Raw genomic sequence first — 26,597 nt, 5'->3', positions numbered from 1 at the left:
ACAATATTTTATCTTAAACTGGGGGGGGGGGGTCCTTTAACTATAAGAGCAACCAGACTAGATCAAGTGAAAGTTCATTTAGTCCACTATCCTCCTTCCCACATTGGCATCAAGAAGTCCATAAGCTGGGTTTGAGGGCGATAACCCTTTTCTGTTGCTTGATCCACTCCTCCAGTAAATTCAGAGGCAGACTGGTGGATCAGTACAGCTGAACAAGTCTATGTAAAGGGCTCCCTCTCCTGTACAATGTGTGCATATGCTGTCTGAGTAACAAAAAAAGCCCACGAGGACAGTGCTCCAACTTTGGGCCAGCCAATGTCGTAGAACTACAATTGCCATCATCCCTGACGATTGACTAAGGCTGAGCAAGATGGGGATTGTAGTCCAACAACATATGGGGACTCAAGACTGAAGGACACTCAATACCCTGGGATTGCGGCATTGTTGATTTTTTGAGACAGACAGTATGCAACCAGTTTTTGCTCTCACAATTTCTCCTCGGCCTATGTTTTTGGCAGGGGTGGTAAACAGAATTTCTTCCTAATGTTTAGTCAGAAGCCCCTTTCTTCTTGCTATTGGATCCCATTGGTTCAGATTATGCCCTCTGGTAAGGTAGGTGGTGCAGCCACTTTTTAATGGGAACCAAGTTTAGCTGTCATTTGTGGTGGCCACTGGCCACGTTTAGTTACCCCAAATTTCACCTCTTGCCACCCAGACTAGCTTTCACCAACCTGGCACCCTCCAGCTGTCTGGGCTATAATGTGTGGGCTACAGCTATAGTCCAGAACATCTGGAGAGAACTGAGTTGGTGAAGGCTGGTCCAGAAATTAGAACAGTGCTGCATGGGACCAAATGCGGCCCTCCAGGCCTTTCTGACTGGCCCTCCAAATTTTCACCTATCCGCTCACTGGACCACCTCACACCCTTGGGGCATTTGCCTGGCTAGAATGTGCCTCTTGCTCATCCAGATGAGGGATTGAGAGCTGTATGTGGGTGCAGGCAGGAACTAGCCTACTGTGCAAAGGTAAAATTTGTTTCTTGCGCTTCCCATTTTTTACCTATGGTCATGCCCACCACGGATAGTGGCCTTTAGAAGGCTGCCCAAAATGAAATGTGGCTCACCTAAAAAAGTTTCCTCACCCTTTCATTAGAACATAAAATACTCCCTAAATGTTTTAGGTTATAAGCTCCTTGCAGCCAAGGAAGCACGTCTCAGCTTTTAAGCTGTCATTTTGGCTGCAGCTGGTTTAACAGCAGAGGCTCTTTTTGAAATCAGCAAAATGCTGGGTTGGACAGCAGATGGTGCTCCAGCCCTACAATGACTTTGGTGCTCAACCTTGCAGACTTGCTATTTGGAGGCCAATTTGTTGGTGTCACGGCTAGACAGGAAAGGGACTGGGGGTGCAGGAATATAGCAGGTCTATGAGTGGAATGGGACAAAGCAGAATACAAGCTTCTAGTTTATGGTTTCCTAGAGCTGTTGTGCTCAGGTCCTGCTTCAGGCATCTGGTCGGCCACTGTGAGAACAGGATGCTGGACTTTGACCTGAGTTCTCATGTTCTTCGGCTTGTGGGTGCCATTTCTCAAACACTCCCCCTATGTTATTGTAGTTTTGCAAATGCCCGAATCTTCAAAAAAATGGGGGGGGGGGAGAAGACCCAGGTAACTACTGACTGGTGAGTTTGACAGATACCAGAAAAGGTCCTAAAACCTGTGGGCACTTAGAAAAGGATGCTGTGATTACTAAAACACACCATGGGTTTCTCAAAAATAAGTCATGCCATATGATTATTATTTTTTTGATAGTTACAAACTTGGTGGGTCAGGGTAATACTGTGGATGTGGCGTGTGATATTCTTGTGAGGAAACTGGTAAAATGTGGGTTGCATGAGGTAACTGTTAAGTGGATTTGTAGCTGGCCACAGATTTGTTGATACTGTATTTGGAGAAGTGATGTATGGGGATTGGGGAGGCGTAGTGTCTCTGGTCGGGGACACGTCAATATCTCCGTGGTTGCAAGCCTTTTTGTCCTCAAAACGATTTGCAAACAAATCATAAGTGAGCTACTGTTGGTTCCACCACCTCCTTTGGACCAGACTGTCTGCACTACCCAAAGAGCTGTGTCAGATGACGTAATGAGGTAGGCTTGAAGAGCTGCCATCACCAGTGTTTGATTGCACTTGACCAGAACTTTCCTTCACTTGTGTTCAAGCCATTATCCAGCCTGTTTCCTTGCCCTAAGACCTAGAGTATACCAGGGAACCAAGTAGCCAAGTGGGAGAGAGGATCTGACCAGTTACCCATGCCTCAATAATGTGGTGCCCATGGGCCTTGAGGCCCAGAGAGATCTACTAGGGTGCCCATCAGCTTCTCCAATCCCCTTTTGCACCAGATTATAATTTACAATGTCTGTTTCTCTTCGCTACTCCCAAGCAGTGGTTTGCAACAAACGCAATGCAAGGTGAATCTTCACCACATTCTGTAGTTACGCAAATATGAAATGGTGGAAGAAAGATGGTCATGTTAGAACCTTTTTCCTCTCCCAACAGGTGACACTGTCCTCTGGAGAACCATCTCAAACAGACCACCACAGGCAATCAGCACACACACTCTTGATGGCCGATTGAGCAGACCAAGTAACGGCTAGGATGGCGCCAACCAACCCCTTCCTGCTTAGTTCTCTGAAGGTCTGTTTTGGTACAGATGAGTTTTGATTTTTCTCTCCCATATGCAACTAATTAGGCTACCCATGACAATCAAATCCCAAACCTCATTCAACTGTACCCAGTGAACAGGAGCAGTGTGATGTGTCCATTTCCTTGCCCAAATGATTCTTGTAGGCAACTTCCTTCCACGTACCCTTAGGAAGTGCACCTCTATGCCAGAAATATGGGCCTCAAGCCAGGGCTGACACTTTAGAAAGCCACAGAAGACAACTGAAGGGCATTCAAGTCACAACGTGCAACTTATCAATGACTGAAGCTTTTATTGTAATCAAGTGTGGGGCAAATGCAACCTTGCTTTATTGTATCTGTTTGGGTGAAGGATGCTTGCGCACACACCTTAAACCCGCTGACTCCCAACTCAACACAAAACAAGGAAACCACCAGCATCTTTGATAAACCTTTATTATTGTTATTATTATTATTATTAAATTTGTACACCGCCCTTCTTCCAAAGACCACAGAGCGGTTCACAACATAAAAAGAAAACACAAGACTTAATAATTAACAAAAACAAATACTACCCCCCCCGGCAAACACATTTAAAAGGCCATCAGCCAAAGGCCTGGTTATTCAGGAACGTTTTTGCCCGGTTTCTAAAGATATATAATGAAGGCGCCAGACAAGGCTCCCTGGGGAGAGCATTCCACAAGTGGGGAGCCAACACAGAAAAGGCCCATTCTTATGTTGCCACCCTCCGGACCTTTCATGGAAGAGGCATGCAAAGAAAGGCATCAGATAATGATTGCAGCGTATGGGTTGGTTCATAGGGGGAGAGGCGGTCCTTGCCTGTCCCCTACCATCACAGGCTTCTTGTTTTGCTAGTTTTGCCCTTCATATATTAAGGTTACAGCTACAAAGACAGTTCATATTGCATTGATTTGTATGTGCTGAAATCTGTTCAGGCCACCAAAGGTAAGGAGGAGGTGCTCCCAAGGGTAGAGTGACTCACAAAAGGGGTGGGGAAGACACACAACTGAGATATGAACTCAAGGCAGACAGGCAGTTTCCCCCAAAGCAGCAGTGGACAGACCCAACTTAAGGCCCGAAGAGAATCGGGGGGAGAGGAAGCTGCTCTCTGCTGCACAAGGCTTTCTGTGTACAGAGCAGCAGCGGGGCCCTCTGAGCCGCTGCAGCCTTCAAGGGTAACTGCTTCTTCACAGTGCACTTTCCTGCCCCTGGAGAAGGAGCAGCAGGCAGGCAGATCCGCCAGCACAGAAAACAGCAACAGCTCAGCTCCAAGCATAAGCTTCCTTCCGCATATCAGAAAAACGGGCATTTTGTGATTTCTCTCTCCCTGAGATTTATTAATTTTTCCTCTCCCAAATCCAATCAGGCCTTTTCATTATTAACCATTAAAAAAAAAAACCATCTAGTTTGTGGTTCGTCAAACACCCACAAAAATAAAGACACTAATGATGAGGCGATGCCACAGTAAGGCAGACCCCAAACAAGGGCCTTTCATTTCCCCACCACCCACCTAAGGCTTTTTTCCCCACAAAAGGATTTTTTTTTTCTTGACTGTGGTTCTCAGTCAACCCAGATGCAGGACAGGCAACACGAAAAGGAAATGGAGCACTAAGGACCTCTGAGGGGGTCCACTTTGCAATGATTCTTTTATTAGACGATACTGAAAATGTGCAAAACGTTTTTAAGAACATAAATATGAGACCTGTACAAAAAAATACAGAATACCAAGGACAACATAACTATATTTAAACATGTCTACAAAAATAGTGTGACAGTTACGTCTTTCGTCTTTAAATAAATACAAAATAAATATGCTTTGAAAGCAGCAAAACAAAAGACAACAGTGGAATGTGATGCTGGTCCCCAAGTCAAGGATCCCCAGGGCCCCAACAAGTCTTAGTGAACAAACTCAATAAGCCCTTGAAACAGTCAAGTCAGAGATATGGCAGCCACCACCTTCCCTTCTCCCTATGATAAGCACCTGGTGGAAGTGGGCGAGTGGAAGCAAGCAGCTCCCACTCTCTTCCAATAACATAAAGGAGGCTACCATTTTCACCTTTGTCAGTTAACCTGGTCTGTTCCCCGTAGCAGAATTTATTCCTTGTCCAAAGTTCAAATCCACCAGCCCACCCTAACCTAATTCAAACTCCAGCATCAACTTATAAAGTTCTACAGATGAATGAAGCAAATCCAAGGCTTGAAGTTTCAGGAAGAATTTGCTACCTGCAGCACTTGGCAGAACTGTTATTTGAAGCACCATGCAAAACGCTACCTGGGAAGCAAAAGTGGCCTCTCCGCAGCCCCTGCCATGCTGCAGTGAGCTCAGATGCAGAAACTGGACCAATGGCAACACAGCTCCCCAGCTACTTGGTCAGGCCATTCAAAATGTGCAGAATTGCATGTGCCAGGTCCTCTCAGCTACTCCAGCATGCAAACACAGACATGCAGACTCTAGACTGCAGCTGCTGCTTTGTTATAAAGTGCATTTTGCCAGCAGTTTTACAGGAACACAGAAACTAAATAAAAAATATTTTTTAAACTCTGTCTGGCTAACCTGAAAGTAACACTCAGACTCAGCAGGGACTGGCTTTGCACCCTGAAGCCTTGGTTTTAATTTACACTGCAGTGTCAGAATTTTGAAGTAGAAAAATGAATTGCTCCTATCCAAAAGAATGCATGTAAACAAAAACAAAAAAGTATTTTGGCCCAGCAGCCATTCCTACCCAAGGCAGGTCTTTTGCAGAATCAAAACCATGGCTAAGAAGAGTTTACAACTCAACAGAAAAAAGCTCTTTCAAGCAAGTTGGAAGATGATACATTCTCCAGCTGTGAGTCTGCGCAAAAGACTCTAAAGAGGGTTCTGATCATCTCCTCTCCACTGCGCTAAAAGCCAGGCCACCACTGACAGCTCAAGACACTTTCCTTCAATTCCCAGTTGGTCCCTTGCACATGGGAAGAACTGCCAAATGATTGTTTAAAACACAGAGAGCTTTTGACAGCAACGCAGCAGCAAGGCCCAATACCTCCTCATTCCCCAACACACACCATCTGGGATTTTCACAGCTTGGTTTGATCAGCTTAGTGTCAGTCAACACATTCACAGAATGAAATGGTGGCACACCCTGGGGGTCAGAGCCCCAAGATTTTGTTGAAAAAGTTCAAGGGTCCAGGCACCATCTGGTCACCGCGACTGCACGCCCAGAGTCATCTTCAGGTTCTCATAGACCACGTAGCTAATGCTCACTGCTGGGATCACCTTCATGAAGTTGGGAGCCAAGCCCCTGTAGAGGCCAAAGGCTCCCTCTGTCTTCAGGATATGCTTGAAGAGACTCCTCATTGTTGCCTGTGGCGCTCCTTCAACTGAAGCTGGAAGAGAAGCCATTGGACAATCATCAAGAGCCTGATCACATGGACTGTGGACTGCGCAATACAGCATGTCAGGGGCTAGCAAAGCCAGAAGAAGGGTGAGTCCAGCGTGGGGTGGGGGGCAGAACAATCTCAGGGAAGGGCCCAGAGGGTTGTGGGGGTCATGGCTGAAGGAGAAAGAGAGAAAGTATCAGAGGGTAGTGTCAGGGGGGAGGAGAGGCAAGTACCCCTTGATTCCCCCCTGCCTATGTCCTCACACCAGCAAGCTCGTCCTGCCTCCTTACCTCCCATGCTGACTCCTTCCTGGAAGGAGGAGAGCAGGAAAGTGCAATAAGTTCCCACACACTCAAAAGGCAGAATGGTGATTGAGTGCCCCGCAGGAGGAAGGATAATTCTAAGAGACATTAAAGGTAAAGGGACCCCTGACCGTTAGGTCCCGTAGCGGACGACTCTGGGGTTGCACGCTCATCTCGCTCTATAGGCTGAGGGAGCTGGCGTTTGTCCGCAGGCAGCTTCTGGGTCATGTGGCCAGCCTGACTAAGCCGCTTCTCGCGAACGCTGTTTACCTTCCTGCTGGAGTGGTACCTATTGATCTACTTGCACTTTGACGTGCTTTCGAACTGCTAGGTGGGCAGGAGACATTACCCGCCCACCAAAATGTCCTAGGTCCAGAAAAAGTGGGAAAGGTAAGCAACAGAAACGGAAACAAGGGCAAGATGAGCAGGTGACAGCAAAGGTTGCAAGGTTTTTAGCTGGGGAAATCAGAATAAGATCCACTATCTGACTACTGATTCAAAACCCTAAAATGTATTTTATACTTTTTATTTTTATTCTTTGTATATCATATAGTTGTTTTACTGCTATGGCCGATGGCTGACGCAAATAAAGATTCATTCATTCGTCTGGTAAGGTGGAGAGAACACCTGGAAGAATGATCCTCATCCAGCCCCTTTAGTATTTGGGGCTGGGAAAGAGGAAAGCACGGGTTCGGTTCAACTTCCCGAAAGCTAGAGCACAGCTTGGCAGTCAGGGTAGTAAAAGAGGGGATTAGCAAAACTTGTATTGTGTTGTGGAGAATAGAGGCTTATCTTGTGTCTTGTGCATTGTCTGCAGTGCCTTGAGGGACTAATGTACCAAAGCTTTATTTCAATAAAAGTGAATGGGAAAACCTCTACTAGTCACAGCTCAATTCCTGAGGGGCAGGACACGGCATACCAAGACACACATTTAACTTGCTGTGTGGCGTTTAACAGCCTGTGATAATGTCTCTGTAACTACTTGGCTATGTGCCAGCCTGAGACAGATGCCAAGATCAGATCAGCACAAAGAAACAAGAGGCGTTTGCACTTAGATATGCTAGCAACATTATAAACCTATAAAGCTCTACCTACTGTTGAGTGTGTGGGGGGCGGGATCGGGGAGACAAAAAATTCCCCACCACCAGACACATATATACTAGAAGCATAGGATCACCAAGTTAAATTAGGATTAGATTCAGGGCAAATAAAATTAAGTACTTCTACAGAATTTGTTTATGGGATTCACTGTTCAAAGATGTGTTGAAGATTTAACATTATCTCAGGTGTCTTTCAAGAGCGACTTAGAAGAAACATGGAGGATAATGTCTATTGTTTACTTAGTTATTGTGGCTAAGTAGAACCTTCAGGTTCAGGGATTGCATATACAGTGGTACCCCGCAAGACGAAATTAATTCGTTCCGCAAGTCTTTTCGTCTTGCGGAAATTTCGTCTTGCGAAGCACGGTTTCCCATAGGAATGCATTGAAACTTAATTAATGCGTTCCTATGGGAAAAAACCAGTCGGGGCCGGGTGTCGGGAAAGCAAGCTAGGAGAGCGGTTACTTACAGTACTGTAGTGAGCGGCGGTGGCGCGAGGAAGCCGGGTGTCGGGTGTGCGATCGGGGAAGGCGGGGAGGGCGAGCGGGAAGAAGCCGGGTGTCGGGTGTGCGATGGGGGAGCGCGAACGCGAGGATCCAGGCGTGGGGGGGGCGATGGGGATGGCGGGGAAGGCAAGCAGGAGGAAGCCGGGTGTCGGGTGTGCGATGGGGGAGCGCGAACGCGAGGATCCAGGCGTGGGGGGGGCGATGGGGATGGCGGGGAAGGCAAGCAGGAGGAAGCCGGGTGTCGGGTGTGCGATGGGGGAGCGCGAACGCGAGGATCCAGGCGTGGGGGGGCGATGGGGATGGCGGGGAAGGCAAGCAGGAGGAAGCCGGGTGTCGGGTGTGCGATGGGGGAGCGCGAACGCGAGGATCTAGGCGTGGGGGGGCCATGGGGAGTGCGGGGAAGGCAAGCAGGAGGAAGCCGGGTGTGCGATGGGGGAGCGCGAACGCGAGGATCCAGGCATGGGGAGGGCGATGGGGAGCACGGGGAAGGCAAGCAGGAGGAAGCTGGGTGTGGGGTGTGCGATGGGGGAGCATGAATGCGAGGATCCAGGCGTGGGGGGGCGATGGGGATGGCGGGGAAGGCAAGCAGGAGGAAGCCGGGTGTCGGGTGTGCGATGGGGGAGCGCGAACGCGAGGATCCAGGCATGGGGAGGGCGATGGGGAGCACGGGGAAGGCAAGCAGGAGGAAGCTGGGTGTGGGGTGTGCGATGGGGGAGCATGAATGCGAGGATCCAGGCGTGGGGGGGCGATGGGGATGGCGGGGAAGGCAAGCAGGAGGAAGCCGGGTGTCGGGTGTGCGATGGGGGAGCGCGAACGCGAGGATCCAGGCGTGGGGGGGGCGATGGGGATGGCGGGGAAGGCAAGCAGGAGGAAGCCGGGTGTCGGGTGTGCGATGGGGGAGCGCGAACGCGAGGATCCAGGCGTGGGGGGGGCGATGGGGATGGCGGGGAAGGCAAGCAGGAGGAAGCCGGGTGTCGGGTGTGCGATGGGGGAGCGCGAACGCGAGGATCTAGGCGTGGGGGGGGCGATGGGGATGGCGGGGAAGGCAAGCAGGAGGAAGTCGGGTGTGCGATGGGGGAGCGCGAACGCGAGGATCCAGGCGTGGGGGGGGCGATGGGGATGGCGGGGAAGGCAAGCAGGAGGAAGCTGGGTGTCGGGTGTGCGATGGGGGAGCGCGAACGCGAGGATCTAGGCGTGGGGGGGCCATGGGGAGTGCGGGGAAGGCAAGCAGGAGGAAGTCGGGTGTGCGATGGGGGAGCGCGAACGCGAGGATCCAGGCATGGGGAGGGCGATGGGGAGCACGGGGAAGGCAAGCAGGAGGAAGCTGGGTGTGGGGTGTGCGATGGGGGAGCGTGAATGCGAGGATCCAGGCGTGGGGGGGCGATGGGGATGGCGGGGAAGGCAAGCAGGAGGAAGCCGGGTGTCGGGTGTGCGATGGGGGAGCGCGAACGCGAGGATCCAGGCGTGGGGGGGGGCGATGGGGATGGCGGGGAAGGCAAGCAGGAGGAAGCCGGGTGTCGGGTGTGCGATGGGGGAGCGCGAACGCGAGGATCCAGGCGTGGGGGGGCGATGGGGATGGCGGGGAAGGCAAGCAGGAGGAAGCCGCGTGTCGGGTGTGCGATGGGGGAGCGTGAACGCGAGGATCCAGGCGTGGGGGGGGGGCGATGGGGATGGCGGGGGAAGGCAAGCAGGAGGAAGCCGGGTGTCAGGTGTGCGATGGGGCAGTGCGCGGAGGGCGAGCAGGAGGATCCAGGCGTGGGGAGGGCGATGGGGAGCGCGGGGAAGGTGAGCAGGAGGAAGCCAGGTGTCGGGACTGCAATGGGGCAGCGCGCGGAGGGCGAGCAGGAGGAAGCCAGGTGTCGGGACTGCGATGGGGCAGCGCGCGGAGGGCGAGCAGGAGGATCCAGGCGTGGGGAGGGCGATGGGGAGCGCGGGGAAGGCAAGCAGGAGGAAGCCGGGTGTCAGGTGTGCGATGGGGCAGCGCGCGGAGGGCGAACGGAGGATCCAGGCGTGGGGAGGGCGATGGGGAGCGCGGGGAAGGCGAGCAGGAGGAAGCCAGGTGTCGGGACTGCGATGGGGCAGCGCGCGGAGGGCGAGCAGGAGGAAGCCAGGTGTCGGGACTGCGATGGGGCAGCGCGCGGAGGGCGAGCAGGAGAAAGCCAGGTGTCGGGACTGCGATGGGGCAGCGCGCGGAGGGCGAGCAGGAGGATCCAGGCATGGGGAGGGCGATGGGGAGCGCGGGGAAGGCGAGCAGGAGGAAGCCAGGTGTCGGGACTGCGATGGGGCAGCGCGCGGAGGGCGAGCAGGAGGAAGCCGCGTGTAGGGAGTTCGATCGGGGAGCGCGGGGAGGGCGATCGTTAGTGAGCGGCAAGCAGGGAGGGCCAGCGCAAGCGGGAGGGTTCTTCTTACAGTGGTACCGCGCAAGACGAATGCCTCGTCTTGCGAAGCACGACCATAGAGAAATTCGTCTTGCGGGTCAACCAAAAAATCGCAAAACCCTTTCGTCTTGCGAGTTTTTCGTTGTGCGAGGCATTCGTCTTGCGGGGTACCACTGTATTTCTAAAAACCAGGTGCTGAGTAGCAACAGACTTTCGGCATCATAGGTTGCACCCAAGGGCCTCTCAAATGCTCTTACCCTGAGCTTGCATTCGTGTGCGTACTAGGGCAAGAGGATAACTGGCCAGTTGTCCACAGGTGCTAGAGATGGTACCACAGGCCAACAGAACGAACACCCCGGGATCGGCACTGTTCACAGCATAACGTTGCAGCCAGCTGTTTTTCAATGTCTAGGAGGAAAAAATAAATGGTTTGCAAAGCAAGTCAAGCATCAGTAAGGCCCTTATGAATCTATAGTATGGGATTTGAGGTGGAGTAGGGAGAGAGTAATACTACAGCTTTGAATATCCATGCTTCAAGTCCTAGACTGGAGCACAGGTGGGAAATTTCACTGGAACTTAGACTGGTGTCACGACTCTAGCCTTCCTTAGCACATTCCTTTAGGACATCTGCAACTTCCTCTCTCACACCAAGCCTCTTACCTCATATACAGCCAGGTCAATTCCTGCATAGGGAATGATCCCCAGCATATTGGGGATGTAGCCTTTGTAGAAAGCAGCCATTCCTTCTTTGGCAAGGATGTTCTTGGCACAGTGCAGCATCCCTGAGTATTGCCCTGTTTTGCGCAGGGCCATCCGTGTCTTCAGAACCTAGCCCATGAGAAGAACAGAAGCATCAGGAAAGCCTGTATAGAACAGGCAGGCAAATACAACTTTTCCTGAACTAAGTCAAAGAAAGTTACAGGTAGGTAGCCATGTTGGTCTGCCGTAGTCAATTTAAAAAATCCTTCGTGTGCATGCACACGAAAGCTCATACCAATAGCAAACTTAGTTGGTCTGTAAGGTGCTACTGGAAGGGATTTTTAAATTTTGTTTCAAGTCAAAGAAAGATAACTAGTAAATTATGTGTTCTTAAACCTTGGGTCCTCGGGCATTGTTTACTCCCATAATTCCCAGCCAGTTTTGCCAATGTTGCAGTCCCAACATCATCTGAGGAACCATGGCTGAAGACTGCAACAGACCACATTGCTGGTGAAGTGTTAGTATCTCCGATGGGCATGTCACCAATGACGCCACCACTGTGGGAAGAGTTGCCTCTAAAACATTTGAAAGCAGTCTGTTGTACTCAAAAGAAAAGGAGCGCATCAGCTGCCGAAGGCTAAATTCAGGAACTCACCTCCATTGGGTAGATGCTGCTCTGTGCAATAGCTCCTGCCAATGAACCCGCTACCAGCCTCTCATGAATTCTCAGCACCTCCTGGTCAGTGCCAATGAATCGCTTGATCTACAGATATAAAAGAATTCTGTCATTTGATACAGCAGTCTGCACAATTCACACCTGCTCCTTATTCCCTTGTTAGTCTCAACATTGGGATGTTAGCTGAACAGCAGCAGCAGCGCCATCTCATTCGCCGTGCCTTGGGTCCTTCTGGTTATCTTACCTGTTCATAGGCCATGAACTTGATGGCAGACTCCGGGGCAATTTTCAAAACATTGATGCCATTCCCTCGCCAAAGTGACCTTGTGCCACCCTCTCTGATCATCTGGGTAAAGCCTCCAACAATGCACATGTTGTTACTGCGAGAAGCATGGACCTGAAAAGGAGGAAGACACTTCTGGTTGGATCCAGGCCCATTTTCAGTTTTTCTGCTTGGGCAAAAAAGCTTTTCTTATCTACATACAAGTTTTAAACTAGCTTGCCTCACAAGTTTAGCAGGAAAAGGGACACTTTCATTCAACATCAGTTATCTATAGTCCAATATTATCAAAATTAGTAGCTCATGGAACAGCAAGAAGTGAAAAAGGAAGCAGTGGGAAATGGAACTGATGATGAAAGAAAGGGAGGCATGGGTCAGTCCGGTGACTCCTATGCAAAGTCCAAATTCCCCATTTCACAACGTACTTCCAATGACAGTTGTGTTTCTCTGTCCTTTGAGCCCAGGACATTAAGAGCTGCCAGCAAGTCACAAGTTACCTCATTTCCAGCTAGAGCTGCCAGGACTAGTTTTAAGGGCTTGCGTGTTCTGCCAAGGCTGCGCAGTCCAAGGACTGTGCTGCTGTTGACCTGACCTGCCCAACTTCCAAAAAACTACAAGTATAAATTGAGGAGGGAACCAGAACTGCAAGTCATATGCAGAAAAGCAGGGCTCACAGAAACTGCTGAGAGTGGCTTCCCTCTGGGGGTCAGAATGATATACAAGCAGACATCACCATATCTTACAGCTCTCTTGCTTCTGGAGGGAAAGTCTAAGTCTTGCAAGACTGTATTCTACCTATATCCTTGAACTAAGAGGAAACGTTAATGGAGCCAGGACAACAAAGACCCTTCTGCCGAGCTTCCACCCTTACCTGCATGAGAACTTTCAAGCGGTCCAAGGGAGCAGTGCATGTTCTTGACACTGCCCCTGCCCCTCCACCTGCAACTAGGTGTCGCCACCACATTCCAGTCTGTCTCTCTTCCACTGTGAATTCATCTGGTACTGTCAGGTTCTCTCCTACATCAAAAATCTGCAAACCAGCAAAGCATGGCATTAGTAAAACAATTTTCTTCAGCTGTACTAGGTGTGCATGAGGACTTCCTCAGAGATCTGATCATCATACACCATGCACCTAGATTAAATAATTTAAGCATGGAAGCAATTAGCACTAGTTTACTATTTAAACACCTGCATCTGCTTTATCTGCAGCAGCTTTGTTCTCCCCTGCATGTGGTTGCAGCTAATAAAATTCATTAGAGGCTATTTCAGAAAAGATACCATAGTTGCAGTTCCAAAAACTGGCCACCTGCCGGCCTTGCAATCTGCTGGTGTTCAAAGTGACTGGCCAAGAGGAACAGAACAGGGGGAAAGATCTAGAGTTATTCTGGAGTTCACAGCCTAGTCTGTGCAGCACTAAAAGCCAAATTTAATCAAAGAGCATTCGCATCACTATCCAGAGCTGGCAGGTTGCAAACTAGCAGGACCCAGTTGTTTGCGTACCTTGGGTACGTCAAGCAGCTTACCTGCTTTCCCACTCCCTGAGAACATTCACTTTCACCTGTGCCAGAAATTTTAAGAACAAGGCCAGAAGGCACATAAAAAAACAGAAAGCAACTAGAGCGAGAAGGCAGCTAGTTTTTGATGGAGACTGCTGATAGGAGTCAAGAGCATGGAGCGGGACCCTCACAAAGGCAACCATGAGTTTCACATACGTTGTGCATGAAGGATCTTAATTTCTTACCGTTGAGTGCTTCCAGTATAGGATAATCTCAGGAATGTTCTCCACAGGGTGCAACAGGTGATAGTCACGCCATTCATTCCAATCTATTGTCATAGTCCCATTTTTATCCATGCTGCAAGAATCAATTGGGAAGGTAAAATGAGCCAAGAGGAGGAGGTCTGGCGTATCAACTCTTTAGCTCCACACCAACCACACTAAACATAAATATTTGTAGAAGAGGGCTAAAGAACATGCAAGCACAATTTTAAGAGCTTTATGTATCAGATAGTGTAAAATACATGGAAGAGTAATTTTCAAACAGTCATGAGGGCAAAAAAATGTTTCCTGGGGTCACAGGACAGCTCATGAGGAACAAATTAGTGTTCTATGTGGGGTTAAGATGGCTCCTCCATTGCATCTCCCCACCTCCTCTTCTTTTCATTGGGTCCTCCAAAACTAAATATGTAAGGCTGTGCAGGATGGACATAAGATCTTCCATAGGAAGAGTCTAGATTGGTTAATATGTGTGGTCATAAAAAGAGTCAGATTAACTAGTGAGTGGCATGTGTATCTGTGTGTGCACTCCCCTAAGTCATCTGCAATTTGTGTCCTTCCTGCCTGGTTATGGTCGGGACAGTGTGGCTTCATCTGTGGAAGGCAAATGAGTGAGTAGATTCTACCTTGGGGCAGCAGGAGGAAGAAGTTTTGAACTTGAGTGTTTTTCCGTCCTTACCAATTTTTAAGTCTTACTAATCGAACGACCAGCATGAGTTTGGCCAAACTGCGGGAGGCAGTGAAAGATAGGCGTGCCTGGCATGCTCTGGTCCATGGGGTCACTAAGAGGCGGACATGACTGAACGACTGAACAATCGAGGAAGGATTCCCAAGCATGAGGCACAGAAGTGCTGGTTTTAACATAGCTCCTACTCTTAAGCATCAATTCAATCTTAGCCCAATCTTGGCTTGTGTGCAGTTACCTTCTGGAAACAAAAATATGTGCTGTTCTTTTAATAGTTACCCCTTATTCTGCATATGTTCCCTGCTGTTTTAGGAGTGCTTTATATTGATTAGCTGTGTAATTTGTTGATATTGATACTGAATTTTTTTATGTTTTCATGAGATATACTGGTGTCTGCCTGTGGGCTCACCTTCCATCACCACCAGGCTCACTAAAAATCTGCTACACATTATCAACTTCATTGTGGGTGGGGAGAAAAACTGGTATAAAAAGGAAAAGGAGCCAGGCAAGAATATACACTTTGGTACTTACTAGGTGACAGGACCCCAGAAGTGCCCCGTTCTTATTCTGACAGACAGGGAAGCAGAGGGGAGAATACAAAGAGCGAGAAAGGAACAAATGTTAGAAGTTAGTGCAACATGCATGCAGCTGAAAAGCATTTCAGTCTGTTAAGTTGCATGCACTTATTAAAGCAGTGAGCACTGGGACATATACCTCAATTTATACCTTAAGATTATCTAACCAGCAGAAAAGCATTATATACTACAAGGACAGCAATTCCAGAATGCTGGCAAAATCATTCATACCTCTTGCTTAGCAGATATTTAAGCAAGTTTCTGCTTGGCCTACATGCTACTTGTCTATCTTACAGGATGGAAAGTTAGCACCGTAAATCAATTCCTGGCAAGTACGAAGAAGCCTTTCCAAGAGGGAACGCTGCTCTCTCATGAATCAGCATTCTGCTTACTTTAGATGTCACATGCTCTTAAGCATTCTGGCCTCCATCTGTCCCTACTGTTCCAGCAAAAGATGTTAGTGGATCTTCACCTGCGACTGCTATTCTAGCGCCATTTGCGCTCTAGCATGCTTTGCTATGGACAAAACGCTGCAGAGCTGCTTCAGAGGCTTTATAAAGGGAGAGGTGTAAAGGAAGAGAAGGGAGACAAAGCTAACACCGTGGTTGACAGAGTGAAAACACTAGAGCCACCTGCAACATTTACCTCTTGAGAATTCTCTCAGCCTGCTGTTCAGAGATCTTGACTCCCAGATCCCGAAGGGACTGCACGATCTCCTGGGCGTCAATGCAGCCTGTAAAGATGACAAGTAAAGCTCTAAGCTTTATGAACAAAAGAAAGCTGCCAGACAACCTGCAACAGAATCCCTTCGCCCCCCCAATAAATAAACCAAAAGGTGCATACCATCATTCTTTTTGTCTAAACTCTTGAAAACCAGTCTCAGTTTCTTTTCATGGTCTTGGAGATAGTGAACAAACTCCTCGAAGTCCAGCTGCCCATCTAGGTCCTTATCTCCAGCTTTAACGATTTTCTGTATGAAAAGACATAAAAATAACATTACAGGCGTTGACCATTTTAGGCACGCCCAATGGACACACAACTGCAGACTTGTGGATCCTTTTGGACCCAGAAGAAGGCAGAACAAGGGACATAACAGGGCAGGGTGCACTTATAAATGCCCAATCAACGCAGGTGGGGCCTGTGAACGGAACCCCTGCACAAAATGATCTCTGCTTGGACTTGGTTTTATAGCCTTTTTATATAGCTGTGGCTGGGGAACAAGAGCAGGGAGAATACATAGCACGCCTGTTGTTGAACAGCCTCACACAGACTGTAAAAAACTAAGAATCCAGAGCCCTACTGCATCAGGCCAATGGCACATCTAGCATCCTGTTCTCACAGTGACCAACCACATGCCTATGGAAACCCTTGAAGCAGAACTGGAGCACAGCAGTCCACTCCCCACTGCCAGGAGCTCTTAAATTTAATCAAATATGTTTGATACCAGTTGTGCTGGGTTGTTTGTTTTTTTGAGAGACAGTGTGTGTGTTTTCCCCAAACACTGCTAGGCTACACCTTGTCTTAAGATGCAGGATCAATGTCATGGGCTTGAGAGAAGCGCTGCTACCAAAATACAGACAGAAAGACACACGCGCGCACACACACACACACACACACACACACAGAGAGAGAGAGAGAGAGAGCGCTAGTTCTTCTGTAAAAGAAGAAGAGGAGGAGTTTGGATTTGATATCCCGCTTTATCACTACCCGAAGGAGTCTCAAAGCGGCTCACATTCTCCTTTCCCTTCCTCCCCCAAAACAAACGCTCCGTGAGGTGAGTGGGGCTGAGAGACTTCAGAGAAGTGTGACTAGCCCAAGGTCACCCAGCAGCTGCATGTGGAGGAGTGGGGAAGCGAACCTGGTTCACCAGATTACAAGTCCACCACTCTTAACCACTACACCACACTGTAGCTCCTTGCTAGGCACTGGGTACAGAGATATCACCATACTTTGCCTCTGAACAAGGAAGCAAGGAAGTTAAACCACACCAGCTACTAGAAACAATGACTGACCACCAAAAAAATACAAATACACGAGCTAAAGAGAGATGTCAAAAAGCAGTTCTGAGGCAAGCATGAACTGATTTGGTCACCCTGCAGTTATGCACTTGTTCAAGATACTGGGGGAAACTAGATTTTAGAAGCAAAGTGTATATTTACAGAAGAGATTAAGAGATGGCAAAGTCATCCTTAACATTCCTCTTAGCAGGAAACAGCACCTTGGGCCTTGCCCATATAGGCAGGTAAGCAAACCAGACACAGCAACTAAATGGCTGGGTCAAAACCTGCTCTGCTATCACCTGTTTTGCATAGAGATCAGGAAATTTGTTAAGTGAGATTATATGCAAACCAGCTGGCTCCTCACAATGGCTCAACTGGGCAGCCTGCTGATCTCCATGCAGCACAAGGCTATGCGTTAAACACTAGGCTACTAGGCTAGAGTGCCTAGTAGCTTGCTGTGAAGAAACAGAACCTGTCAATACCTAGATCCACTTGCAAGACGATGAAAAATTAGAAAAAAAGAGCAATGGGTTAGCATACTGTACTTTTAATAATTAGGCTACTGATAAATACCGGTATGCTCTGTATTAAGGTAACAAACATTTCATATTTTATAAGAAACGATTCTCCTGAGAATTATGCTAGAAATAATTTGGAATGTTCCTTCCTCCCCTGCGCTGTCCCCCTTATTACTAAACTTAGGTCTTCATATAATTTAATACCTCTCCTAGCCTAAACTTAATAAGGACAGCCGGTCACCATCTGTGGTGACCTTTGAGACATCCAAGGTGGATCTAATCTGCAGACAGGCATGTGACAGTTGTAAAAGAAGAGAGGTAGAAGGGGTCATAATTTGTAAGCTAAAGATAGAAGGAAATCTCTGGCATGTCATCAGATAACTGCTAAGGAGCCAATTCAGGGTTTCCCAATGCCACATGACCCTTTGGGAGAGGCACTGAAGCATTGCAGTCCCTGTAAACTGGTCCTGGAGAAGCCAAAAATGCACCTCCCCTTTCTGTAAAGTATACTGCAGCAGATACAAGGCAAAAGGGGGAAATGTCTGCTAATGAGCACTCCCAAGTGCATATGCCAAGTAATTTGCCCCCACTGAACTCACATCACTGTGATGCAAACTGTTTCTAAAATTGTAGCTCTGGGCTCACATCACGGTCAGTGCTGAAATTCTTTCCTACATGTGCACTGGGTCTGCACATTAATCTTCTTGCACTGAGAAAGCAAGACTGCTACGGTCCCAATTGATGCAGGTTTTAAGGTTTCTGTACTAAACAGAGTGTGGTGTTCCTACAGTTCTGATATTTACATTTTTTTTAAAAAAAAAAAAAACCAGTCTGCTCCCATGTATCCCCCTCAATCATTGTCCTCAACCCCATCCAGTGTCTCCATGTCAGCAAAAGACTTCTGGTAACCACATTTGAATGCATGACGCTACAAATTGCAAGGCTGTTGGATTCTAGCCTAGTCTGCATTCATCAGTGCCTTGATAAGCCATGGCATTGTGACACACTGCTAGTGTGAAGGTCCAACAGAACAATGTGAAAGGAAGAGTCATATCGGATGTTGCATGGCCAATCTTATTGCCCTGAAAACCATCATACAATTTCCTTCAACCATGGCTGCTGAATAAGTGCTGAGAGCTTGCCTTTGCTTACAAGCAAATTAACAAGTAATTAACACATTAACAAAAATCTGAAGCACATCTGATAATATGTTTGTTTCAGTTTGGGGAGATGCAAGATGCTGGCTTTCAAACACTAGAAAGAGAATGAAGGAAATAACTGGGGTGGGGAGGGGTGAGAAGAGAGTTCTGAACAAACCCAAATTCCTCATGAAAACCAGCTAACTGGCTAATATACCAGAAGCCCGTTGGGACTGCAAGGTATATTTTACAAGGTTGTTATTGTACTTCATCAGATCTTAACCTATTTGCAAGAATGGATTCCAAATATCACTGAATTTGAATATACAGTTTTGGGTTTCTCCCCCCCCCCCCTTTGTTTTCCCTTCTGCACAGGTTCTGTTTCTCTTTTTCTCTTTCTCTGCAGCTCAACAGGTTTGATGCACATATAGTTAATGTGCCTTTTGAACTTTCAATAAAGAAGTTACCAAAAAAAAAAAACCCCTGCGAGGTAGGTTGGGCTGGCTGAGGGTCATCCAACGAGCTTTGTGATTAGGTGGGGTTTCTCCCAGGTCCTAATCAAACACTTTACCCATTACGCTGCCCAGGCACCTCTAGCTAGAGCCAGGAAACACACCCTGTCTCCTCCACTGACAATAGCATCAATAACCATGAGCTAGATGGACCACTGCTCTCTCTGTGTGAGCTTCCCGCCTTCCCTATGGAAACGAATATGACACCCCTTATGTACTTACCGGTATGTTTTAAGCCAGACCAGCACAACACATGATCCACCAAATTCAAAACAGCCCACCAGATGTGCATTGTTGCCTGACAGGTGATTGACAGCTCCATTTATGCCAAACTCTTGTTCAGATACTTCATTCAGACACTGCTGGGCTGTATTGGGTTACAAGTTGTGCAGGCTTGCTTTTAAAAACTTACGGTCTCCTGAACTTTCACATGAACCCTGGGTTGCATCCTACTAATTTCTAGTCGAAGTAGACCAATTGAAATGAATGAATTTAAGTTAGCCATGTCCATTAATTTCAATGGGCATACTCTGGATAGAACTAACATTGGCTATCTGAACGGAACTTCCTGTGTTAGGAAAGTTAGGTGGGAAATGAAGAGATTAACTGATGCTGCCTTCTTCCTGCCACCAACAATGCCACCCAGCCCCGGATGTGCCTCCTCTTCACCTTAAATGTCCCTGGTACACCCCTCTCCACCCTCTTTATTTGCATGTAGCTCAGTTGTAGCAACAATAGGCACAGTCATTTCCATCCTTCAGAAGAATCAAGAGCCTGGCCAAAAGTACTGTCACAGGGTGTTCTAGAGAAGGATGCTGCGAAGTTCTACTCAAGTTGCTCATATTGATATACATTAAACTAAAAGGGAGGATTCCCCCCCCCTTTCAGATTATATACAGCCAATTGGAGTTTGGGCCAAACATGAACTGGCACACATACACACCCATAGGCTTTGTGGAAAATAGGAAGCAGAAGGCAGCATGAGGGATGAATGTTCGAAATGCACCAGAAACCCATTACATCCCCACACAATCTTCCACACTGTATTCACCTTGCAAGGAAAATGAGAACTTGTGGAGGAAAGGCAGGGAAGAAGACTCAAACACTATTCACCCGGAAAGCTGCTATAGAGCAGCAGCTAATAACCACCCCAAGCTAGAACCTGCCTCCAGAAGGGGAACTGGGCTTAAACTAGGGAGATCTGGGTTCTGATACCCACTTGATCCTTGAAGTTCACAGACTAAACCTGAGCCATTGACCCAGTCCCAACCAATTTTTACCCCGACAGCCTGTTGTCCAGATAAAAGGAGGGGAAAGGCAACTACGTGTGCCGCCCTCAACTCCTTGAAGGCACAGGGGTCATACGGAACTGATCTGAGCAATTCAGCTCACATGCATTCTTTCATACCTGCTTCCACTGACGATAGGTGGAGAACTCCTCGGAAGGAATCAAAAGGCTCAGCCTGAAGATGGGCTTCAGCTTGTCAGGAAGCCCCTCCGACTCAAAGTACTCAAACTCGGCCTGGGTCTCGCCGAAAGTCGGCACATAGAGGCACAGGCAAAGCATTTCCCCCCCAGCTGTGCTCAGGCTCTCTTGTAAACCACGCAATTCCGCTCCTTTCTGGTTTCTCGTGCTTGAGAGGAAATGCCGGCAAGACTCATGACACATGCCTATGAGCTGTCCTTGCTGTGCTGTGATTGGCTGCCCGAGCCCTGCCCTTCTGCTTAAAAAGGAAGCTTGTGTCTCTCAAGCCCTTCCCAGCCACCCTGGATTCCTGACAAGTGCGTGTGAGGCAGCTCCAGATTGCTCAATCCCAGCTTTCCCCTAACGTCACTTTCCCTGGCGGGCTAGATTAACCCTCTGCAGCCTCTCTCTAGGCTTCAGAGCTGCTCCACAAAGGGCTATGTGACAGTTCTACTTTACTGGTATGGAAAAGAGTGGAAGCCCTATGCAAAAGACAATCGGGACACCCAAACTGTTATATGAACATCAATTTGCATGGGAAGGGCTAATAGGGGACAATGTTTTAAAGGGTCGGAAGAATAAGAGAACCAATGATTCCTCATTGAAGCAAATCCAATCCCGATTTAAGACAAAACAAAAGCCACTTTGGGACACTACCAGGTCATTAATGCAGCAGCAACAACACAGAAATACAACAAAGCCATCAGGCATTTCAATTGCCCTCTGAAATAACCAGGTCTTACACTGCCACTTGAACCCCACTAAGGATGAAGCCTGGCGGGTTTCCTGCGGGAAGGAGTTCCACATAGGCAGGTGCCACCACTAAAAAACAACCCAGCACCCAGCTTGTGTACCAGCCCCAGCTCCTCTCTGCTGTGGTAAGGTGTAAAAGGTAAGCTCAACAGGATATGCTATGCCACCTTCTGTGATGGTTGTATGAAACAAGTGGCTTGTGTGTATCAGCTTTTTAAAGGGGAAGGGGAAAGAACCACTAGGTGAGAATGAGCAACTCATTCAACTGCTGTATATGTTTGCATTGAAGTATACTGCAGGCAGCATTGTGTACCTTGCAGTGTTCTGCCCAAAAAAATTAAATCATTGTATAAACAATATTCTGATTTAATATTCAATGGGGGGGATCAGGCAAAAGAGGTGTGATTTGATACTCACACTGTTGTGAATACCACAGAGAAATTAGGATGTTACACCCACAAATTAACATTCCACACACACGTTTGCATACTATATAGTTCTAGCGTCAGGTTCAATTCACTGACATGGTCAGGACTTTTTTTCAGCAGGAACTCAGTGGGTGCCATTGCCATTCTAAGAGAATGAGGCAGAAAGAGGCGAGTTCCTCTTTTTCTAGAAAAATAGTACTGAACATGGTTAATTTCCCATTTTGCAGCCATTCACTTTGAACTGTGGGGGAAGCAAGGAGGATTCTGGAGATAGCATTCACAGACAGGAACCAGCTGCTAGCTATGGAATTACAACTGCTGAACTCTGGGAGCTGCCTTACAAGACTGTGGGGTGGGACAGTAGCTGAGCAGCATAGCCCATGTGTTGCATGCAGAAGTGCCAAGTCCAACCCTTGGCATCTCTAGCTAAAGGCCAACTCAGGTGCCAGGGCTGGAATAAACTCTCCTGCCCTAGATCTTTGAAAGCTGCTGCATGTCAGCATGTACATAATGCTGAGTTTGACAGACAATCAGTTTGAGTTAGTGTCCTGGTTTACATGTCACTTTGAAGCACAGTTAAGCTGAACTGTGGTTTAAAGATGCATGTGCAGTGTGCTTGTGCACAGGACTGAAACTGTGCCTGTTTTGCTCCCCCACCCAACCACACAGCCGAGAACCAAGCCATGATTTGGCTTAGCACTATGTCCAAAGTCAGGTACATGGCTTATCGCTCTCCAAACATACTACTAACCAAGACTTTTTCTTTGGGGAAAATGGATCCTACTTTTGTTGTTACATAAAGTTTAGTTAGAAGGGGTCCTCAGGGTCATCTAGTCCACCCCCCTTGCAATGAAGGAATCTCAACTAAAGCGTTCATTACAGATGGACATCAAACCTCTGCTTAAACCCATTTTTAAGGCTGAAAGCAGGAAGTAGGACTGTAACAAAACTGTACTACTAAACTGAACAAAGGCAGAATTAAACAAAAGTTGCCATGAGTCTGGCAGAATTATCTCACGAACGCAAATTATACCGGAAAGGTGGACCATTACATTGTGGGGGAACTACACTGTAATAAATCCTGACAAAATAAAGTTTAATTATGTCTTCACAACTTGTATGTTCAGCTAGTAAGCAGTTCAATTATACATGAAAAATAGGAAAAGCATTTCCAAACAATTTGTCTGTTCAGAGCCCTTTTATCACTCCACCAGTTGTGCCCTTTCATGTCTGTTACCTAACATGGATTAACCTTCTCTCTCTCTTCCGCCCCCCTCCACCTCTGACGTCTATTCTCCATAGCAAACAGGATCTTGTCTCAAAAATCCAGATCCTCTTAGAGATCAGCAGCAGGCTGCGCAAGAGCGGGGGGGGGGGGGGAAGCAACCCGAACTTCACCTCATTTCTGCCAACCAGCGTCCGAGTGCTCTCACCCAAGTGAGCTAAAAGTGCTGCCACTTTCTGGTGTTATGTCTGCCAACTCTAAGTGAAGAGAGTTAAACTCAAGACAAATATTTTAGTTGACATAGCTAGAAATCTGAAGCTTGGCTATGAGCCCAGCCCCTCAGGGACCAGAGACGTCACTTTTAAGTTCAAACTGAAGCACGTGCAAGTTGCTTATGACAGTTTCGTACATTTTTTATTTTTATTTTACAAAGTAATCTGCCTCTACTTGGTAACCATAGTTGGAACGTGGAGAAAGTCGTAAGGGAGTTTCACTACTCCTGTAGTACTAATGGGCTGTAGCAATAACGTGACAGATCAAACTATAGAGTGGCGGGTTAAAACTCCCCAACTAGGTCACAACCTCCACTGGTCATGTTGGGCAGGACTGGCTGAGCACCGCAACATTCAGAGGGCACTGGCCATTCCTACTTGCTGTGCCACAGAGACTGAAATCTTACAGTGTGTGTCTGTTGAGTAAAGATGTCAATTTAGGATTCTGCTCACAAAACAGACCCCAGAAAATGTTTGGGTGGCCATTTCACGTGCATCTTTTGTGTGATTATCAGGCTCACAGTCAGAAACTTTGTAGTGAGGTAACATAAGGATTCAGTATGACATTTTGCTTTCCCCGTATTTACATACCTACATAACTTATGTAGCTGCCCCAGAGCAGAAGTACTCTAGGAAGCCAGCGTGGTGTAGTAGTTAAGAGTGTCAGACTAGGACCTAGGACAGGCATAGGCAACCTTCGGCTCTCCAGATGTTTCGGACTACAATTCCCATCATCCCTGACCACTGGTCCTGTTAGCTAGGGATCATGGGAGTTGTAGGCCAAAACATCTGGAGAGCCGAAGGTTCCCTATGCCTGACCTAGGAGATCAGGGTTCAGCCTTCACTCCGTCATGAAGCTCACTGGGTGACCATGGGCCAATTATAGCCTCTTAACCTACCTCGCAGGGTTGTTTTAGGGATTAACTTAGGACTGGGGTGAATCATGTACTCTTTGGAGAAAAAGATGGGGTATAAATCCAATAAATAAGCTCTTCTGCTTACCCACTTATGAAAGCTGGAGGGCGCAGCCAGATGGACATTTCAGTTGCCTACCTGGCAAGCCAGATGGAGATGTCAGTTGCCTACCTGGCATCCTATGTGGCTGCAATTGGACCCACACCAGTTGCAAAATGCACCTGGCTAATTTTGAACCGTGTGCATGCAGAATTCTATACACTTCTCTCGTTGTCCTTACTCATCTTTCTAAACTAAAAAGCTCCAAATGTTGTAACCTTTCTCCATAGGTTAAAGCCCAGTGGTAGAGAGAACCTGCTTGGTACGCAGAAGGTCCCAAGATCAATCCTTGGCTTCTCTGGGTAGGGCTGGGAAAGAACCCTGTCAGAAATCCTGAAGAGCAGCTGCCTGTAAGTGCACACAGTACTGAGAAACATAAACCAATGGTCTGGGCTCAGAATAAGTCAGCTTCATATGTTGGGCTCTAACTCAGTGGTAGAGCATCTGCTTTGCATGCAGATGGGCCCCAGGTTAAATCTCTGAAATCTCCAGATAAAGCTGTGAATGTCATCTGTCCAAAACGTTGGAGAGCTGCTGCCAGTCTGTGCAGACAATACTGACGTAGACCAACCAATGGTCTGACAGTATATGACAGCTTCCCATGTTTCTACAAGGTAACTGATCCAACCCCTTTAATCATGTTGGCTGAAGCCACTTGTGCCTCTTGTCTAGAGTCCATGCTGGGTCAAGCAGACACCCCCCCCCCACTATATTCTTTCAAGGAAAATGCAAAGCCATTCAGAACAGGTTGTCTATCAAATTCCTGGATCTGGAAACAGCTGCCCCCCAACCTCTGTCTTGTCAAGATTCAGCTTACTGGCCCTCATTCAACTTGTTTACAAACATTTGGGAAGCTTTTTTTTTTCCTACCGTGCTACTAAGCAGTGGGCCATTCATTAACAACTGACCTGACCTACTGATAGCCACATTGATGAAGAGGTCACAATGTGTTCTTGCTTTTCATATTTTTGCTTCTGAAAAACTTTACAATTAATAATCCAGGAAGACAATTTGCTGTTACCAGTTGCCACATTAGGGACTGTAGGAACAAACAGTACAAAAGAAATACATTATTTATTTGACACCTCAGTCAAAAAACAGTAGCACAAACTCAGCTCCAAAACTGACCTTTCTTAACTGCCAGCACACTGGTGGGGATTTAGACATGATGGTTTTGTGCCAATGTATCATGTGCTCATCAAAATTTCACCTGTAGGAAAGAACAGTCTATTCCACAGGTGATCTTTGTCACAAAACTTGCCCAACAGCAAGGATAAGCAAAGCCATCTCTTGCTGGACTTTGAAACTGGCCTTATTTAACTACATAATGTTTATTTGTACTTAGGTCATCAAATAATCCTTCCCCAACCAAATGCCCTCTGTATGTATTTTTACTACAACTACTACTACCATCATCCCCAGCCAGCGTGGAGGACCTCAGGTTGGGAAAACATGCTCTAAAACAGTGGTACCCATAAGTTCTGTGGACCTCCTGTTTTTCAAAGTCAAGCCATGGAAAAGTTTGATACCTGTATGGTGGTTTTTGTTATGTGAATGATGCCACGGACCCCCTGGGTTCAGTGTTCGAAATTAGCCATTCACTAGTAGCTTCTTGAGCGGGGACCCAGGTGGCGCTGTGGGTTAAACCACAGAGTCTAGGGCTTGCTGATCAGAAGGTCGGCGGTTCGAATCCCTGCCACGGGGTGAGCTCCCGTTGCTCGGTCCCAGCTCCTGCCCACCTAGCAGTTCGAAAGCACGTCAAAGTGCAAGTAGATAAATAGGGACCGCTCCAGCGGGAAGGTAAACGGCGTTTCCGTGCGCTGCTCTGGTTCGCCAGAAGCGGCTTTGTCATGCTGGCCACATGACCCGGAAGCTGTCTGGACAAACGCCGGCTCCCTTGGCCTATAGAGCGAGATGAGCGCCGCAACCCCAGAGTCGGACACGACTGGACCTGATGGTCAGGGGTCCCTTTACCTTTACCTTTATAGTAGCTTCTTGCGACTCAGGATCGCCCCCTTGCGACCAAGTGGAGATTTCCTATCACAAGGTTTGTGACTAAAATCTCCCAACACAGGACAGCAAGGGAAATGTCACTGACTGAGCAAGCACAAAAGCTGTTATCGGACACTGGTGGGAGTGCGGTCAATTCCTACCTGCAAGTAACACATGGACAGGGCTATAAAAAACAGAGGAGGAATCAAGGTAATACTGCCTAGGATATTTTTGACAGTAAGAGCTGTTCG

The 26,597-nt window shown here is 47.8% G+C and overlaps 1 protein-coding gene across 3 annotated transcripts in view; it reads right to left on the bottom strand.

Annotated features, from left to right (window-relative positions):
- Nucleotides 1–4,320: 4,320 nt before the first annotated feature.
- The window catches only part of SLC25A25 (solute carrier family 25 member 25), a 38,484-nt gene continuing 16,207 nt past the window's right edge, over nt 4,321–26,597 (bottom strand). Inside the window, exons 1-11 of one of the 3 annotated variants that reach the window (XM_033137386.1) lie at nt 20,606–20,977; nt 15,872–15,998; nt 15,674–15,761; nt 14,985–15,020; nt 13,736–13,847; nt 12,866–13,024; nt 11,959–12,111; nt 11,694–11,801; nt 11,000–11,167; nt 10,597–10,747; nt 4,321–6,059 (exon numbers count right to left, since the gene is read on the bottom strand). In XM_033137386.1, coding sequence (XP_032993277.1) covers nt 5,875–6,059; nt 10,597–10,747; nt 11,000–11,167; nt 11,694–11,801; nt 11,959–12,111; nt 12,866–13,024; nt 13,736–13,847; nt 14,985–15,020; nt 15,674–15,761; nt 15,872–15,998; nt 20,606–20,866 — 1,548 coding nt within the window. In that variant the 5' untranslated portion in view covers nt 20,867–20,977 and the 3' untranslated portion in view covers nt 4,321–5,874. Of the gene's footprint in view, nt 6,060–10,596; nt 10,748–10,999; nt 11,168–11,693; nt 11,802–11,958; nt 12,112–12,865; nt 13,025–13,735; nt 13,848–14,984; nt 15,021–15,673; nt 15,762–15,871; nt 15,999–20,605; nt 20,978–26,597 lie in introns of those variants that run through there. The other 2 variants (XM_033137385.1, XM_033137387.1) reach the window with 2 other exon arrangements.

The sequence above is a fragment of the Lacerta agilis genome, chromosome Z, assembly GCF_009819535.1.
Source record: "Lacerta agilis isolate rLacAgi1 chromosome Z, rLacAgi1.pri, whole genome shotgun sequence".
Classification (NCBI taxonomy): Eukaryota; Metazoa; Chordata; class Lepidosauria; order Squamata; family Lacertidae; genus Lacerta; species Lacerta agilis.
Note: the sequence above shows the minus strand (reverse complement) of the source record. Positions and strands in the feature narration are given on the sequence as shown.